Below are 15,991 nucleotides of genomic sequence, written 5' to 3' on the forward strand. Positions count from 1 at the left end.
CCTTCATTCTGGGCTGCCACTTAATCTCCCTCCCAGTCCCTTCCTTGGCTGAGAACAGGGTCATTTGGTCTCTGACTGACCCCCAACGTCTGCTCAGAGGTGGTCCTGGTCCAGCCAGCACCAGCTAATTTTCCTCTGCCTTTCCATCCTGGAGAACACAAAGAGCTCTCCTATCCTGTCTATTGCATTTTTTTTGCATGTTGTGCTACAAGCCAAGTCAAGCCACCTAGGCAGGTTTAGAGCAGTTTGATAAAATCCCGTCACTCCAGCCACCACGACCTAGAGACATTAGGAAGTCCACTGTGAAGACATTTGCATGGACTGGTCCCCAGAAGGAACAACAATTGAGAGCTCTCTTCAGTGACCTCTAGTGAAGTGATCACAGCCTTCTGAGATGCTCCCTGAGATGGAAAAAAATGTCCATCATGTGCAAGCCTAGCCATGTGGCTGCAGGTTTCATGGAACAGCCATGGCACCACTGTTTTGAGCTTCTAAGGTTGTCAGTGAAAGGCACATGTGCCTCCTTCTGGAAGTGGCTGACTGCCCGTGGGGACTCAGTTTGCTGTGTGGCAATGTTTCACCCGGTAACAGCTGCATGGGCTTTTTCAACAGTTTTCCTCAGGCCAGAGCATTCACTAGCCTTCATCTGTGGCTGTACTTGCTTTTTGACTTTTTCTTTTTGTTCAGAGTCTCAGTGGAAATCTTAATGCAAGTTTTAATTGGCTATCTCTGTGAAAAGCACAAGTTGGCAATGATTGTGGCTAAAGGCAAAACTAGTGTGAGTTGTTCCTGAGTTAGGGGACACTATCTTAGCAAAATGGTCTTATAAGCACAAAAAGCAACCAACCCCTTCTCTCAACAGGGAACTTCGTGACATTATTTTGTGCTGTACATTGGTCATAGCTAAAAACAAGAAAAAGGGCTATGGAAAAAGTACTCTAATTTTGTTTACATAACTGTGGAAATGTAGTCTTGATTTAAATGTATTTACTAACTAAAACTAAATTTGGAGGAATGGATCAAACTTCAACCACAAGTGAATAGTGTATTTTATAATTTCCCTTGGTTTGTTTTCAAATAACTTTAAACGTTTTATAGAGCTTGGATCGTCATTGTCTATAGTATCTCTAGAAGTTACTTTTTAAATGAGAAAAGTCAATAAGACCTCCCAATTCTTCCAAGACTGAATTTGTTGAACCTATATTTATTTTACAAGGGCAAATTCTAAGGGGATAGATTTTTGCTTGGCTCCTGGGGTAAAAAATCAAAGGAAACTCTGGAAAAAAACCCCAAAAACTTGCACTCTCAATTTTACTACATTTTAAATTTTCCTTTGTGCAGTAATTCTGATGAGGACTTTGCCAGATCTTTCAGGGAAATGCTAACTAAGGTCATTATTATTCTCTGGTGGTCACTCACACGACTCATGATCAGATACTCAGAAGGTGACCTCTGAAGGCCATTTCCTAATGGAAACACGAGCACCTTAGTCTGGAGTGCACAGAGAGGAGGAAGGAATATTACAACTGCACCTAAATTACTAAGCCCAGATCAAGATCACGGAGGCCTGTTTGGGTCACACTTAATGTGTCCTGGGGCTCCAGGATCAGAAGACTGGGACCTTTTCTGCTCCTTATAGTGCCAACTGGAGCACCATTCTTGTTAACTCCACCTTGGGATCTGCTAATGGGAATAAGACAAAGACCATGTAAAGTCCTTCCTTTCATATTGGAAAGAGAACTTTGCTCCTTTTAATTATTCTTGGGGTGTTATATGCCCAAACACCAGGTTGGAGTTGCAGCCATCTGAATATTCTCAAAAAGCGCCATTATCATTTGAAAACCAAGGAGCCAAATGAGAAGTGGCCTGGAAAAAGCCACTTTGGAGGTGGGTGAATGGGATTGCTGACAGTGCTATGATTGAAAGAGAGCTTCTAATTCACTTGGGAAACCACTGGACAGGCTTTCCCTGAAATGTTGAATATATTCTAAAATGCCTTGAGCCTTGTTGTAGCTGAGTTTATTCTCATGTCATTGTACAGACTGCCTCATAATCACCCAACATCCATCCTGGTTTATTTGCCATAGTCACTTGCATTTGGAGGGTGAAGAACATCCTTGCTAAGCTTGTGCTGTGTATTTTCAGATTTTCTATCTTGTTCTGCTTTCTTTGTTCCTTCCATTGCTTTCTGCAGGTATTTAAACCCATGGTTCAAAAGAGACTATAATGTAGCTAAGTGGGTAGAAGATGTGAATAAAAACACTGAAGGACCATACTTTAGGTATTTTATAAATTAATTTTATATCCTTTTCAAACTCTCCCAGCACATACAAATATTGTAGCGTGACTGGCTCTCTATCTTGTATCTCCCAATACAAGTTCCCATAGGTGGAAAAGGATCTTTGTTTATTTGCTGCCTTTTGATCCCTGTTTTTGCTTCGAGAGCAAGTCTAGTTCTTTTCTGAATGTTTCAAATGAAGCCATTTGAAAAGGTTGTCATTTAGTGCATGTCCCTATCACCATCTTGAGCTTTTTAGTAGCTTCTCTTCATTTTATGCTGTGTAGTGTTCCATGGGCATGAAACATACTTCCCACTAATAAAGAAGCACTATTAACCTGAATAATTTAATTTCTAGAATTTAGTGGTGTCATGGTGCATTTTTCCTACTTCCTGCCTTTAAGAGTGCATAATGCATACGAAAACTCAAGGAAAAACATGGAAAGAAACTAAGTGAAATATAGTGAAATTTTACTTCTGGTAAAAACTAAAGATTTAATGTAACTTCAAAATTATTGAGAGACTGTTGACCACTTGAGAGTGTATGGGATGAGTTTAGGTTTTGTTTGCTCAGTACAACCATGTGCTACCAGAGAAGGGCTCTGTTGAGAAGTGTTTTACAGATGCTCAGCAAAGCATCTGAGGGATCTTTTTATCCCAGTAAGAATGTCATTGTCTAACACTTCACATAGAACAGGAAGCAGATCAGAAACATGTTGTTGGTTCACAAACAGCAGACAGGGTATCCCTACATTTTAGAAACTAGCACATTTACTCAATTAACTGCAGCTCAGAGTAACATTAGAGGTCAGAGAGAACTTGCAAGAGCTCTTAATGGCATTTTTTCACTCTTTATAATATCAAAATGATTTCGTAGAAGTACTTTATATCTGAAGTCCATTTTATATCTGACTACTTTGTGGCCAACTAATGTAAAGAAGAAATATAGATTCAATTACTACCTCTCCCGAACATTATTTAACAGTAAGCTTTCAGATTACTCATTGCCATGACTTGAGTCAGCATTTAACAGTTATCAAAATATGTATGTGTATTTAACTCTCAGCACCCATATAAGGTGGACTTTCTCTTCCAGTGTACCATTTAGTTTAGACATGTATAGTTTGAGAAAATGATTAGACCTACCTGCATTTTAATTTGATCCATACATTTGCATATATCCCAAGGAAAGCATAACCCTGCCTGCTCACAAAAAATATACCCTGCTTTTATACCTCATATTTCCCTCCTTCTCTGTCCTTCTGCTTATACCATTTTCCCACTGAACCTCATACACATACACTCACATTCAAACATCCCACCCTCACCTATAGCTCCCAAGATGGCCAACGTCAGGAAGACAGGTAAGATGATTTTGAATGTTGTTTGGAATCTTGGCTCACCTGCAGTCCTATTTCTCCTTCTATTTTCCTCAGGCTTGTGGGCAGATTGTAATTTGTATCAGCCATGGAATCAAAACAGGATGACTTTAGTCCCATATGGGCTAGGGCTTTTTATACCTAAATGGAGTTAGCATTTTTGCAGCAATAATTTGTGAAATGGTACCCCGGAAGAGTTGATTCACCTCCCCTGGGTGAGCTGAGTAGTTTATGTGGCTCCCAGAGAAGAGTTCACGTTTCTTAAAATCAGCACCCAGGTCTGCCCAGAAGCTGCATGACTAAACGCAATTTGGATGGGGAAATGCTTTGGCACCCCCGGTTGCACGTGCAAAGCTGCAAGGGCAATTTTTAAGGGTTCCTTTGTCTCCTCTTTTAATATGAGATGTTGCTTCCTGCAGTGGTTAGTCACATTAAGAATTAATTATTAAAAATTCCTATTTGTGTTTAAAGGCTAGATCTAATTCAGTGGAGGGTTATAATTAACTGTCATTTTTGGGTTAATAAGGACTATACTAGTAAAACATGAAAATCAACACTGAATTTCTGTGGAAGAGGTGAATAATTGAGATACCCCAGGGCTTTTAACACAATGATTTTAATGCAACAGAGAGAATTTCATCCATTCTCCTTCCAAGCCAAGCCTCATATAGGAGCCCAGAGTGCATCCACACCTTACCTTATGCTTTGCCAATCCTATGCTTAAGCTCAGGTCTTCTTCATCTGCTGCCAGGTCATTCAGGATTACCTCTCCTGCCAAAACCACCAATGAGGGCAAAGGCTACTTTATTAATTATCCATGTGGTGTGGGGTGTGTGGCATCCTTATTAAAATGCAATGGGGTCTTTGTGACTGTGGCAAACTGGTCCAAAATACAGCATTTAAAATATAGTATCCACATCACTACAAAGAGAAAAACAAATGCCAAAAGATCTTGAGTGGTCAGAGTGCCTCAGCTCTGCTCCCTTACCCAGTTCTTATATGACAGTGTCTGCTCACATGGTTGCCAGCATGTCTTCAGGTCATCTAGAAGGTGCAGGTGACATCAGGGAAAGAGCATTATCTCCCCACACCTAGGTCCTGGGGCAGTTCTGTTGGTGACAGTGCTTTCCATACTCTTAGAAGGTATCCCTACTCTTGGGTATTATCGAGTTGGTTACTCACTTCATTAGTGGTTTTTGAGTCCACTTCCATGATCTTATGGAAAATGCAATAACTCTGAAAAGAAACTAATAATAATAACTCGTGTTGAGTGCCTATTATGTACCTTTATTTCTCACAATATTGTGAGATGTAGGCATTCTTATTCCTTTTCTATGGATGGAGGAAACTGAGGCACAAAGAATAACTCAAGATAGCACAGCTAGTTAAGTGTCAGAACCAGAATTATGAGCCAGGCTCTTTCTGACTCCAAAATCTGTTCCCTTTCCATTTCACTGTAATTAAAGTAGCAGGGTGGATATTGACCATTGAAATCCTATCCTAGGATACTTTATAAATCCTTCTAGATTAGTCTACTATAAAATTTGCTTATGAACACAGTCCAGTGAATAAGGGTGGACCTGTGTCCCTCATGTGTGACTGGCCTGGTTTTAGTCAGTTCTAGGGGGCAGAGCTGAACTGAGATTGGCCTTACAGACAGGTGTACAAAAAGCAAGCCCAGAAAGTCTCATGTAACCCCAAGATACACCACAATCCATTGCCACACAGACTTCCTTGTGTAATTCTAAATGGCATCTACTATGGTTATTATAGTTTTGAAAAATGCAGTAATGATAATGGTTAACGTTTGTCCAAAGATACTTTGTAAGTGAATGAGCTGGGCCAGTGCCTGGTTTTCAGTGAAAGCCAGACTGGAACCACCAGGCAAGTAGCCAGGGTCAGAAAAGAGCTTGGAGGTGGTTTTGGAGAAATGTCTTTCTTAGACATTTGTGAGAAATTTTGAGTGTGTTTTTATTTTTCCTAAGCTGATTTACCCTGCCTTGTTCCCTAATGTTATTTTGACTCCTGCTCTGGAGCTCTCCATATCCCCAAGATAGTCCCCTTTATGCTGTTACACACCACCCAACCTCCAGGACCCAATGCCCCTCACCCGTACTAAAACTGTCCTGCTTGGCTTTTCTTTCCCCTCAGGGTCCAAAGTGTCAGTTAGCTAGTGTGTTTATGTGAGAAGTAGTATATGTGCGATTTCTTTGGGGTTCTGGAGAATACCTCCTGTTTTTGTTTTAACGCATTATTGGTTTGGCCCTGGAAGGATATTAGAAGGGAATACTCAACTTTGGCACCTCTCATTGGAATGGCCTTGTTTGTGTACAAAGCTGGTCTTTTGGACCCACTGCCAAGTGAACGGCTGGCATGACTTTGAAGCTATAAGCTAACAGCTCATGCTATGGACACACACACTGTAGCAAATTAAAAAGAGGGCTCGTTTTGCATGATCCCCTAAAGTAAACAAAATGTATGTATTTGTTTGTGTACCTGACTAACTTTCCTGAATTTGGATATCTTATCAGTAGCGATTAGGCTAAAAACCCAAAGCCTGGTTAATATCCCTTGTTTTATATAGCTGTATCTTAATATCTAAATACAAAAGTTTGTCCTCATTCTACACATACTGAATTTGGTTCCTGAAGATCTTAGTCCTATTTGAAATGTTTTCCTAAGATTAAAAAAAATCATTAACTTCTGAATTAGAAAAATATGCAGTAGTACATTACTTTAATAGTACTTTAGATGATTTGAAGTACTGATATTCTTAGTTCCACCCGTGTGTTCTGCAGTAGAGAGCATTAACACAAGAGGAGTCAGACAGCCACAATATTCTAACAGTTCACACTAAGGAATGGTAGTGGACATTTTCCAAAAATAGAGGAAACGTTAGGAATTACAGATTAAAAGTAAACTGAATCACCCTTGATTCTTAAAATTGAGCAAGAATTGTTCACTTGGATCTTAGGGTTTGTAGAAAAACTATTTTCAAACCTTAATTGGAATTCAACGTCCATAAAATAGAAATGGATTTGAAAGGAGGGGCTTCCTAGTAAACTAAGTCCTGACCTTCTAACGTGGCAGTGTAACCAGCTCAGTGATGTGGGTCATTACCACCTTGCACCAGGATTTGAGGAGTCGTGGATGTGTAGTGATATCATTTGTGAATGGATAGCTACTGCCAAATTATCACATCTGTTTTCCACTGATGTAGTGTAAGTGGACACTTTTCACTCTCAGCTGTTTTTTTTTTTTTTTCACTTTAAAGACAAGGTAGCAGATATGGGCTCTTCCAGTGTGCTCAGCTTAATCATAAATATTAGCAGTGCACGTGCAGAATCAAACAAGAACAACATAATACACCAGGAGCTTCTGTAGATCTTTTGTATGGACTATCTCCATGATGAAGAGAACACGTTATCCAAATAGAAAGGGTTTTTATGTTTTGGTTTTAGTTTTATTAAGATTCCAGTCAATAAAGTGTAGCCACCTTATTGACATGATATGTGTACCCAACGTGGGTTATGAGGACCTACTTCTATGGCTTAGAATCCTCCCCTGTACAGAAATGCTGATGATAGGGACTAATCAGACCATTTTTGTATGTTCTCATCAGACTCTTTGTTTGGCTGGAACTCTGCACTCCTTACTGCTTGCATGTTTACTAATTTATTATTAAAACCCCTGTATTTGCCTTTGTTCTTTCACAACTAACACACTGGCCTCTGAATGCATGAGTTTTGTGTGAACTGGTGTGTGAATTAGCAACTAATAAATATGTCAATTGTATATATTTTCAGATCTTAAAAATATAATTGGAATTACTGTACTAAAACCATTTTTTACATTGTGGTAAAAATAAGGCAGAATATTAATATGTTGTACACTTAATTCACCATTGTGAGTTCTTAGAATAATTTTATCCCTTCTCCATTTTAGCCTTTTAGCTATTCTATAGGAAACTTCATTATTGGCTTTCTAGTTGAAAAGTATGATTCTGTGTACGAACATTATAAACAATCCTTGCCGTTATGAAATTAGGAAGATAAAATTCCAGCATTCCAGTGTTGTGAGTGACAGAATATCTCCCAGTAGTCAAAACCTTTGCAGTAGTGGCCTATGAAAGTAGAAATCAGAGGGTTTGTTCTGAACCCACTCTTCAGATATTTGAAAAAGATATGAGGTCATCACATCATATTTATTTCCTGTGTTTCAACGTCTCAGGACCTTATCTCCTGCCAAGTCTCCTTCTTCATCAACTGGGTCTATTGCCTCCAGCAGGAAGTACCCCTACCCAATGCCCCCACTTCCCGACGAGGAGAAGAGAGTGAACCGACAAAGTGCCAGGGTATGTGGAAACTTCCTCGGTGTGCCAACATCCCCAGTCATTATCGTTCATCTCTGAGTTCATGTTTTAAAAGAGAGAGACCTTTTTCCTTCTTTGTTCACGAGAAAATGAAAAAATTAAATTTGAAAAATTGAAGATCCTTGGGGCTTTGGGGCTCAGATTTTTATTTGGAAATTAGGTTGATTACTGCATTGATAATTTCTAGAAATATTTGGGATCTATTAACCATTCATTGCTATATATTTATATCTTTTATTATGCATGGTAGCTAATATATTACAACTGGAAAAGACAGAGAATGTGCTTCGCTTTATCAGTGTATTAATATACCTGGAAATGCCAGAGATTAAGTAAGCTAGTCTCATTTTCATGCCCAGTTTGCTTACTTGGACCGTTCACTGGCTAATAACACCCAAGGGGATTTTAGAAATAGGAACTGGCGACAGAAAATCAGATCAATGTCTTGGAGATGGGAGTGGAATTTGGATACAAGGAAAGGAGACTTGCAAATCTGTAATATTAAAAGAGTATGGCAAAGGGTACGGTGAAATTTAGCAACTTTTTATATTTAAAAAAAGCCAGATTTAAAAACATATGTGAAATTGATTGTTTTTATAAAAATATGACTCGCCGGAAGTTTCATTTAAATACTAAGTCCTCTTTTACATTTTAATCATGATTCTACTCAGTCTTACAGCATTCCCGGAACACATCCATTATGTGAAATTTGAGATATAGTTGAGTTTAGGGAGGCAGACCAGCCCTCAGAAGCTTAAGTAAAAGATATAACTAAAGAATAATTACTTTTATTGATGTCCAGGCTCTGTTGTGGTCAGTTACACTATAATGATGATCTTCTCAGAAATGATTTTGCAAAAAAGTAAAATGAAGCTTTAAAAGCCTGGGCAGATTTATCTGCTGGTGCATCCTGGGTTCCTAGGCTTTTGGGTTTGAATGATTTTTCAGAACCTCTTTGATCTTGAACTTAAATTATGGGGTTCAAGGTAAACACGGATTATTCAAATTTTAACTAAATCAACTCAGAGTCAGTAAGAAAACACAATTCCTTAGAAGCTGATTAGATCACTATAATCAGAAAGACTTTAAAAACAATCAGTGGTGTTTTGTTAATCATATAAAAAATTACCTTGATATGTTAATATGGGAAATGGTAAAAGATGGAAAGGAAGAAAACTCAGATCCTCAGCTTTCTGGCCTTAAAAAAAACACTTGTTAATAGGCATCCAGTTGTTCATGCTATGGGTATGTGGTAATGAGATCTAAGACTGATGCCATTCCTCCCCTCCCCAGGGAATTGTTGAAGGATAGTACCCCACTTTTTCCCCCCGAAAATTGTCTACATTGCTGTTTTGCTCTGTCTAGTTGGAGACATTCCACTGTTGTCATGCCAGGGTACAGATTATTGGCGATGTTCCCACATGAGAGCCCATGAAAATGACACCTCCCCAGAAGAAATGGCTGGCCCTTGGCCCCTTCCCTGGGCTGAATAGGGTGACGATGAAGACTGAAGTTTCTGGGATAGTTGTGTGAGAGGTCTGGTTGGTTCTGTCCACTGTAGAACATCCCTGTGAGCGTGTGGTAGAATCCTGCAGAATAGGCAGCCCCTGTCTCTGGGCTGTCTTTGTAGGCTTTGGAAAATCGAATAAGCAGATCTTTCTATCAGTGACCTCTCTGTTACAGCCACCCAGGCATGGCCAAGGTCATGCCTATTCCTAAAAGTGATGGCGTGCCAGCTCTTTTCTCCTTTTTGCTCAGTGGGATAATTGTGACCTTCAGGTTTTCCCAGTGTCATTCCTTTGTTCTTCCTTTCTTTCTGCAAGCTGTCACTTATTATTTAATCTTCATAACCATTTGTGAGGAAACTGGGCTCACTGAAGCTGAAGTCTGAACTGTTTAATACTCCATACCATCATGTGAGCATCAGTCCAGATCTTCTTTCCCTCAGACACTCTGCAAGCCCTGTTTTTAACTGTTCGTTTTCACTTGTCTCTACAACAGGTGTCATCCACACACACAGATCCTCACAGTTGAGAGATCTGATTTCCAAAGGGTGAGAAGATGGGTGTCTCTTTTAGTGAAAAGGACATATAAAGCAGACCTAAGTTAGATAACGCAGGCGGCTTTACCACAATCCTTGTGGAGTAACCAACAGGGCATTCAGAACAAGATTTCTATTCAAGAGGACATATTAAGGAAACCTATATAGAAACACCCACTTAATCAGTTAGCTATTTCTCCTTTTTCGTTCCCTGAAACTCATTAGGTATACAATGACATGGCCCAGATTTCCAATAAAAATGGAATTTGTATGGAAATTGGATGCAACCTAAGTCACACTGTCTTAGGGTTTCTTTGTTTCATTTATAATAATGATGATACCCAAATCATATTGCCTGGAAACATATTTTATCAGCTTGATCTCTTTTCTGTTTTGCTTTTATTTTTAACTGGCCTTCCTTCTCTGGTGAACTGAGTTGCATTCATATTTGATCATGCCAAAGTTGTTTTCAGTTCAACAAGGCAATTACCAAACATTGTAGAAATTAGATATGAACAGGGCCAGTAAAAAGAACTGGTGGCGGAGGCAAGGAGAGGGAACACCGGAATTGACATCCTGCCCTGGATGCATCGTTCTACTCTGATATGTCAGCTCCTGAAAGAGGACAATTTTCTAGGAGGTAGTGATGGAATTGGAGAGTGGTTAGCCTGGTCATAGGCCCAGGGCAGATTTTTAAGTGGGTGATGGTGGTATTGGTGGAATCACACTTCCCTAAGGTCAGTAATTCTCAGTGTTGGCTGTACGTGGGAATTGTCTGAAGGGTTTTTAAAATATACTGATGCCTGAGTGCCACCCAGAGAGGTGTTGATTTAGTTGGTCTGGTGTGCTCCCTAGGCAGTGGGACTTTTAAAATATCCCAAGATCATTGAAAAATGCAGCTGGGTTGAGAACCACTGCTCTAGCTGGCTGTATGAGAATCCATGAGAATGTATGTGTAGTTTAAAAAAATAACATTTAAATTATTTTATTTCATTTGAGACACAGTATTTAATTTATTCAAAATTTCAAGTAACATTAAATGAGGATTTGCGGGTTTTTTGTACTAAAAGGTGGCACTTGTTAAAAAGGTTGAGATAGAGGTTTAAAGGAAAGAGAGAACTAAAAAAAAAATTAGAGTGTTTGTTTTATCCATTCGTTTGGCTTCACAAGAGCATGTATCCACAATCACCTAAGTATGGATGGAATCACCAATCATTTTTATGTTCATAGCTCAGAATACATCTGACTCCTGCTTTCACAATGTACAATTTTGCCTTTCTCTGTTGTGCAGCTATGGGAGACATCCATTTAAGATCAACTGTTTACATGTGATACACCGAAACTGTTTACTTCAACTTTTATAGAAACCCAGCCTCATGGAATCACTGCAAATCTATCTGCTCTTCAGACCATACGAGGATCCTCTGAGATGCCATAGAGGAGAGGAAGCTGTGTCTCACATCTGGATACCATTTTCTTTTTGTCATTGGCTTAGGATTTAACTGAACCATGAAAAGAACTGCTGAAATGTTACAATATAACATGGAACCATAAAGGTACTGGTATGTTAATGGATAATCTGCATGACAGATATATGTAGAAATATTACTAAATTAACTCACGTGACCCAAATGTAGCAAGTTTCCTAAGGGACAACAGTGTATTCAGAACTTGACATTCTGAAGCACATCCTCATTATAGACAGTAATGCTTTGTGCTTGAAGCTTCTCTTTGTTATTTTCCACATTTAAGGAAACAACATCCCATAATAGAAACTAGCATGCAGGGCTAAGGCATATAAGATTTTTCTGCAGGACTTTAAAGCTTTGAGAGGGCAATATCCCATATGCTAACTTTAAACATGTATTTTTATTTTCATTTTGTTTTTTACTTTTCATATTTATATCAGCATACAAGGACAATTGTACATATGTAAACATTTTTAAAATAAAAAAAAGCAGCTGTTACACACAAGTGTATTTTGCCAAACGCCTAAGAAGAATCAGTCACAATCACATCATTGTCATCCATCAAATGGTCTTTAAAGATTATAAGCAGATGATGTTGTAAATATAGTGGTCAATGCTGTAAATGTGTCTCCCTGTAATTGGTATTTGTCCAGAACATGTGCTATCCCTTTAAACTGTACATGGTCTGGAGGCAGTTTTATTGAGTAATTAATTGAGCAGGAGAACAAAATGCCCAGCAAAACTTCTGGGCTTTACAGCTCACAGGGGGAGGTGTCCAGTAGTGCAGCTGTTGTCCCGCCTGCCTCCAGGCACTCTGCTGCTGAGGGGCTGCTCCCTGGGAATCCTCCAGCCTGTCCGTTTTCCTTCTCGGGGCTACAGTGCCTGCCTCAGCAGCTGTTACCTTTCAGTACCAGAGCACATCTGCAAGTCTAAGGCCTGTGAGCCCCACAGCAGTATGTCCTGCTGAGATCAAGCAAGTGCACCAAAGACACATGAGACCAGGGGCTGCTGATGCGTTGGCAGCTTTCAACTTGCCAATATGCTAACCCTTTGTGGCCTAAAAGTTTGTTCTTTAACAAAACTTTTTAGTCACCTTTATCTGTGAAATGAGTGACTTGTTTTAATAAAAACAACTTTTACACTGTTTATTAAGGATATTTATCATCAGTGGGATGTGAGTCCCACCAGGTCATTCTGCACTGACGTGGAAGCAAGATGATGGAAGGGCCTACCAGCTGGGCTGGGAAGCCTCAACAGGCCACAACGGGTTAAAAGAAGCCTAAAGCCACACATGTGCAGATACTGTGAAGTTATTCAAAAGCTGGCAAGGGAAGGAATCTGATGTTTTGAACTCTCTATTTTTTTAATCCATAGGAAAGTGAGAAATCTATGTTAATGCCCCTTCTTTAAAACCAAAGTTTGATAGCTGTCATAATGAAGCTCTGTCATTCTGAAAGAAAGCTTCCCTAAGGAGGCTACCCTAGTGAGCTCAGAAGTTGATTGGATCCATCAAATGCTTTGCTGTGAAGCGTGCTTCTGAATTTCGTCATCTCTTCTCCTTTTTCTTGAGAGAAATGGAATCTGCTGACAAAATTTCAGAAATATCCCCTAAATTTGATCTCTCTCTGTAATGTCCATGGACAAATCCATTCATCTCCACGTGTAATCACCTTGGATGCCCCAACTGAAGGGCTGAGGTAGAAGGCAGTGTTTTATGCTCTATGTGTTTATGTCTTCTCTGATGGACCTCTCTTCTGAAAGCCTTTGAAAATGTTTGAAAAGCGTTTTAATCATCCAAAACAATAAAGTGTAAACAGCATTTTCATGATAGGAACGGATGTGATTGTCGATACTACAATAAAATGATCCATCAGGCTGAGATTCGGACGAGTGTTGGGTGATGTTGCCACATAGCTCAAGACGAGGACAGGAGAGCAGACAGATTTAAAGATGTAGCAAATAAAGTGGCTTTTGACCAAGATCGCTTTAATGTGCACTGAACGTTTTCTAGTGTTGAATGTGTAAAATACTAATGTTATAAGGTTTATTTTGACTATAAAAGAGTTTATAGATTTGAATGTAAGGTGCCTCGTGTAAATATGCTTCACAGTTACAGTTCCACAAGCCCTAGTTTGAAGGAATCCATTTGGTTAGCTACGTAGTCAACAGATCTCCTCACCCCTCTCTCTGTTTCCTCACCTTCTCAATTATTTTTACATGAAAATTACTATTTCAAGTAAAAATCATTAATCTGTGCCTTTGGGAGACGTGGTTGCTCTAGAGGTATATAGTTTATAGTCATCCTCCTTAGTAATAACCTTCACATGGAACTGAAAAAAAAGTGTTTTATTTGCAGAGAGACTGATTTTATAGTAGCTTTAATCTTCTGTTCTGGGCATCTGCTCTATCAAAGAATGTTTAAACAGTCTTACAGCCATTTGCAAAATTCTTTGACAAGTTTATAATCTCCATGGATAGTTTCAAGAAGTACCTATATGTACATTTATGGTTAGTGTTCTAGATGTATTAAATCCAAACATTTATGACTGTCCATCCACTGAAGCAGGGAGAGTGGACCCATGGCACTAAAACAAGCACAGCATTATTTTTTTTTTTACTCTCTATTTTGTAGAGGAAGTTTGAGGCCACATAGCAGTATGTATCATGCAACAAATACTGGTATCCCCCAGTCAACTATAGGACTATTCTACTAAGCAGAGAAGAGCAGTTTTTTGGCCTTTCTGTTCCATTGTATGCCTTTTTCCTCTCTTTCTAAAGTTTTGTGCATAGATACGACTTCAGATTGACAACCTGCTGCCTGAGATGTTCCATTTATCCATAGTCATTACAGTGTAGTGAACCCTGATTTAAAGAAACATTTAAATCTCTCCACTGAGTGTCAGCAAGAAAGCTGTGGGGTAGCAGGGAGCCCTGAAGGAGCTGACTGGCACACTGACTGCTCTCTGTGTCCAGCCACGCTGTCTTCAGACAGGAAGTGGCATCCTCCTCTGGAGTCTCCCAGCTAGAAAGTGATCCCCAAGTCACATGCATCCTGTGGAAACGAACAAACTTCTCAAACAGTGGCGCATAATGAGGGCTTTCAATTTGCTGGAATTGCTGTGTTTTTTAAAGAAACCCAGTGCTGTTCCTTAAAAAGATGTTAATTAGTAAAGTAAACACCAGGTTAAATGCCAAACATGTTTTTCCATTTGATTTAGGTGCTTTATTAAGTGACACTACATTATTTAAGAGTCTCTCTCCCTCTCTTTTTCCCCCTTGCTATAAAAAGGCTTTTAAAATTGCTTTTTACATAAGGTCAGTCGAGCATAGATTTCTGAACATAAGATTGATAGGTTTCTAAAAGAAGTTGCTGGAAACATAAAATTAGATATTCTTTGCACTTCCAGAAAGGGAAGTCATTTTCCGTCTCATTTTTTTCTCTTGATTCCCTTGCAGATTTGCATAATTTAGTCTTGTCCATTGTCCCAGATCTCTTGTGGCCATTTCACCTTTTACCTTTTTAGATTTTGTTCTTTTTTTTTTTTTTTTTTTGAGGAAGATTAGCCCTGAGCTAACATCTGTGCCCATCTTCCTCTGTTTTATTGGTGGGACATCGGCCAGAGCGTGGCTTGATAAGCAGTGCATAGGTCTGCGCCTGGGATCCGAACCAGTGAACCCAGGGCCACAGAAGCAGACTGGGTGAACTTAACCACTACGCCACCAGGCCAGCCCTTGTTCTTTACTTTTTATAGTTACCTACAGGCCAGAGGAAATATGGTATTTCTATTCACTTCTTTCAGTGTTTCAAAATCAAATTATTTATTTCATCCATTCTTCATTTCCTGTTGTCATGTAGTTCTAACTTATATATTTAGTGCTTTAAATATTTCCTTGTGTTAATCAACATGATAATAAATCCTTACCTAAAGAGAAGCCGATTCTACTTTATTTTACCTAAAGGAAAGAGAGTTCATGGGGAGGATATTGAGCAGCTTGCAGAGTATATGGGAAAGGGAGAGCAAAGTGTAGCCCTGAATGGAGGAGTGAAGGAGCAAAGGGAGGGAAGACACCTGCTGCCCCGGCCTGGTTAGGACACCACTGCTGGCTGCTGCCGTGGATGCCCTGTAGGCAGTGTATTTTAAATGCCATCCTCCCAGAGGGCATGAATTTTGCTTGAAATGTTCTGACTCCCATTTGCAGCATAATGTCTCTACTTTTTACGCTCCTGGAGATCTCTTTCCTTTCACTTATATGTTTTCCTCTAAAACTGCCACCCCAATACTTTTTTTCTTACACGGAGTGAACATGAATTTCTCATTCTCATCCTACTAGCTTAAAATATACAAGCAGCAAACATTTCTAGGTAATAAAACTAAATTTGGGGCTTAAACTTTCTATTTTTCCCTGAGATATTTTCTGAGTGGATAAGATGACACTGATTTTGGATGAGCA

The 15,991-nt window shown here is 39.3% G+C and overlaps 1 protein-coding gene across 17 annotated transcripts in view; it reads left to right on the forward strand.

Moving 5' to 3' along the window:
• ADAM22 (ADAM metallopeptidase domain 22) overlaps positions 1-13,369 on the forward strand; it is a 238,194-nt gene extending 224,825 nt beyond the window's left edge. For 7 of the 17 annotated variants that reach the window (XM_044767759.2, XM_014866610.3, XM_044767765.2 and 4 more), the window contains 2 exons: positions 7,888-8,011; positions 11,362-13,369. In XM_044767759.2, coding sequence (XP_044623694.1) covers positions 7,888-8,011; positions 11,362-11,382 — 145 coding nt within the window. In that variant the 3' untranslated portion in view covers positions 11,383-13,369. Of the gene's footprint in view, positions 1-1,788; positions 1,888-2,194; positions 2,282-3,612; positions 3,643-7,887; positions 8,017-11,361 lie in introns of those variants that run through there. The other 10 variants (XM_044767786.2, XM_070507901.1, XM_070507890.1 and 7 more) reach the window with 4 other exon arrangements.
• The last annotated feature ends 2,622 nt before the right edge of the window (positions 13,370-15,991 follow it).

Source organism: Equus asinus, chromosome 1 (genome assembly GCF_041296235.1).
Source record: "Equus asinus isolate D_3611 breed Donkey chromosome 1, EquAss-T2T_v2, whole genome shotgun sequence".
In the NCBI taxonomy this organism is placed as follows: domain Eukaryota; kingdom Metazoa; phylum Chordata; class Mammalia; order Perissodactyla; family Equidae; genus Equus; species Equus asinus.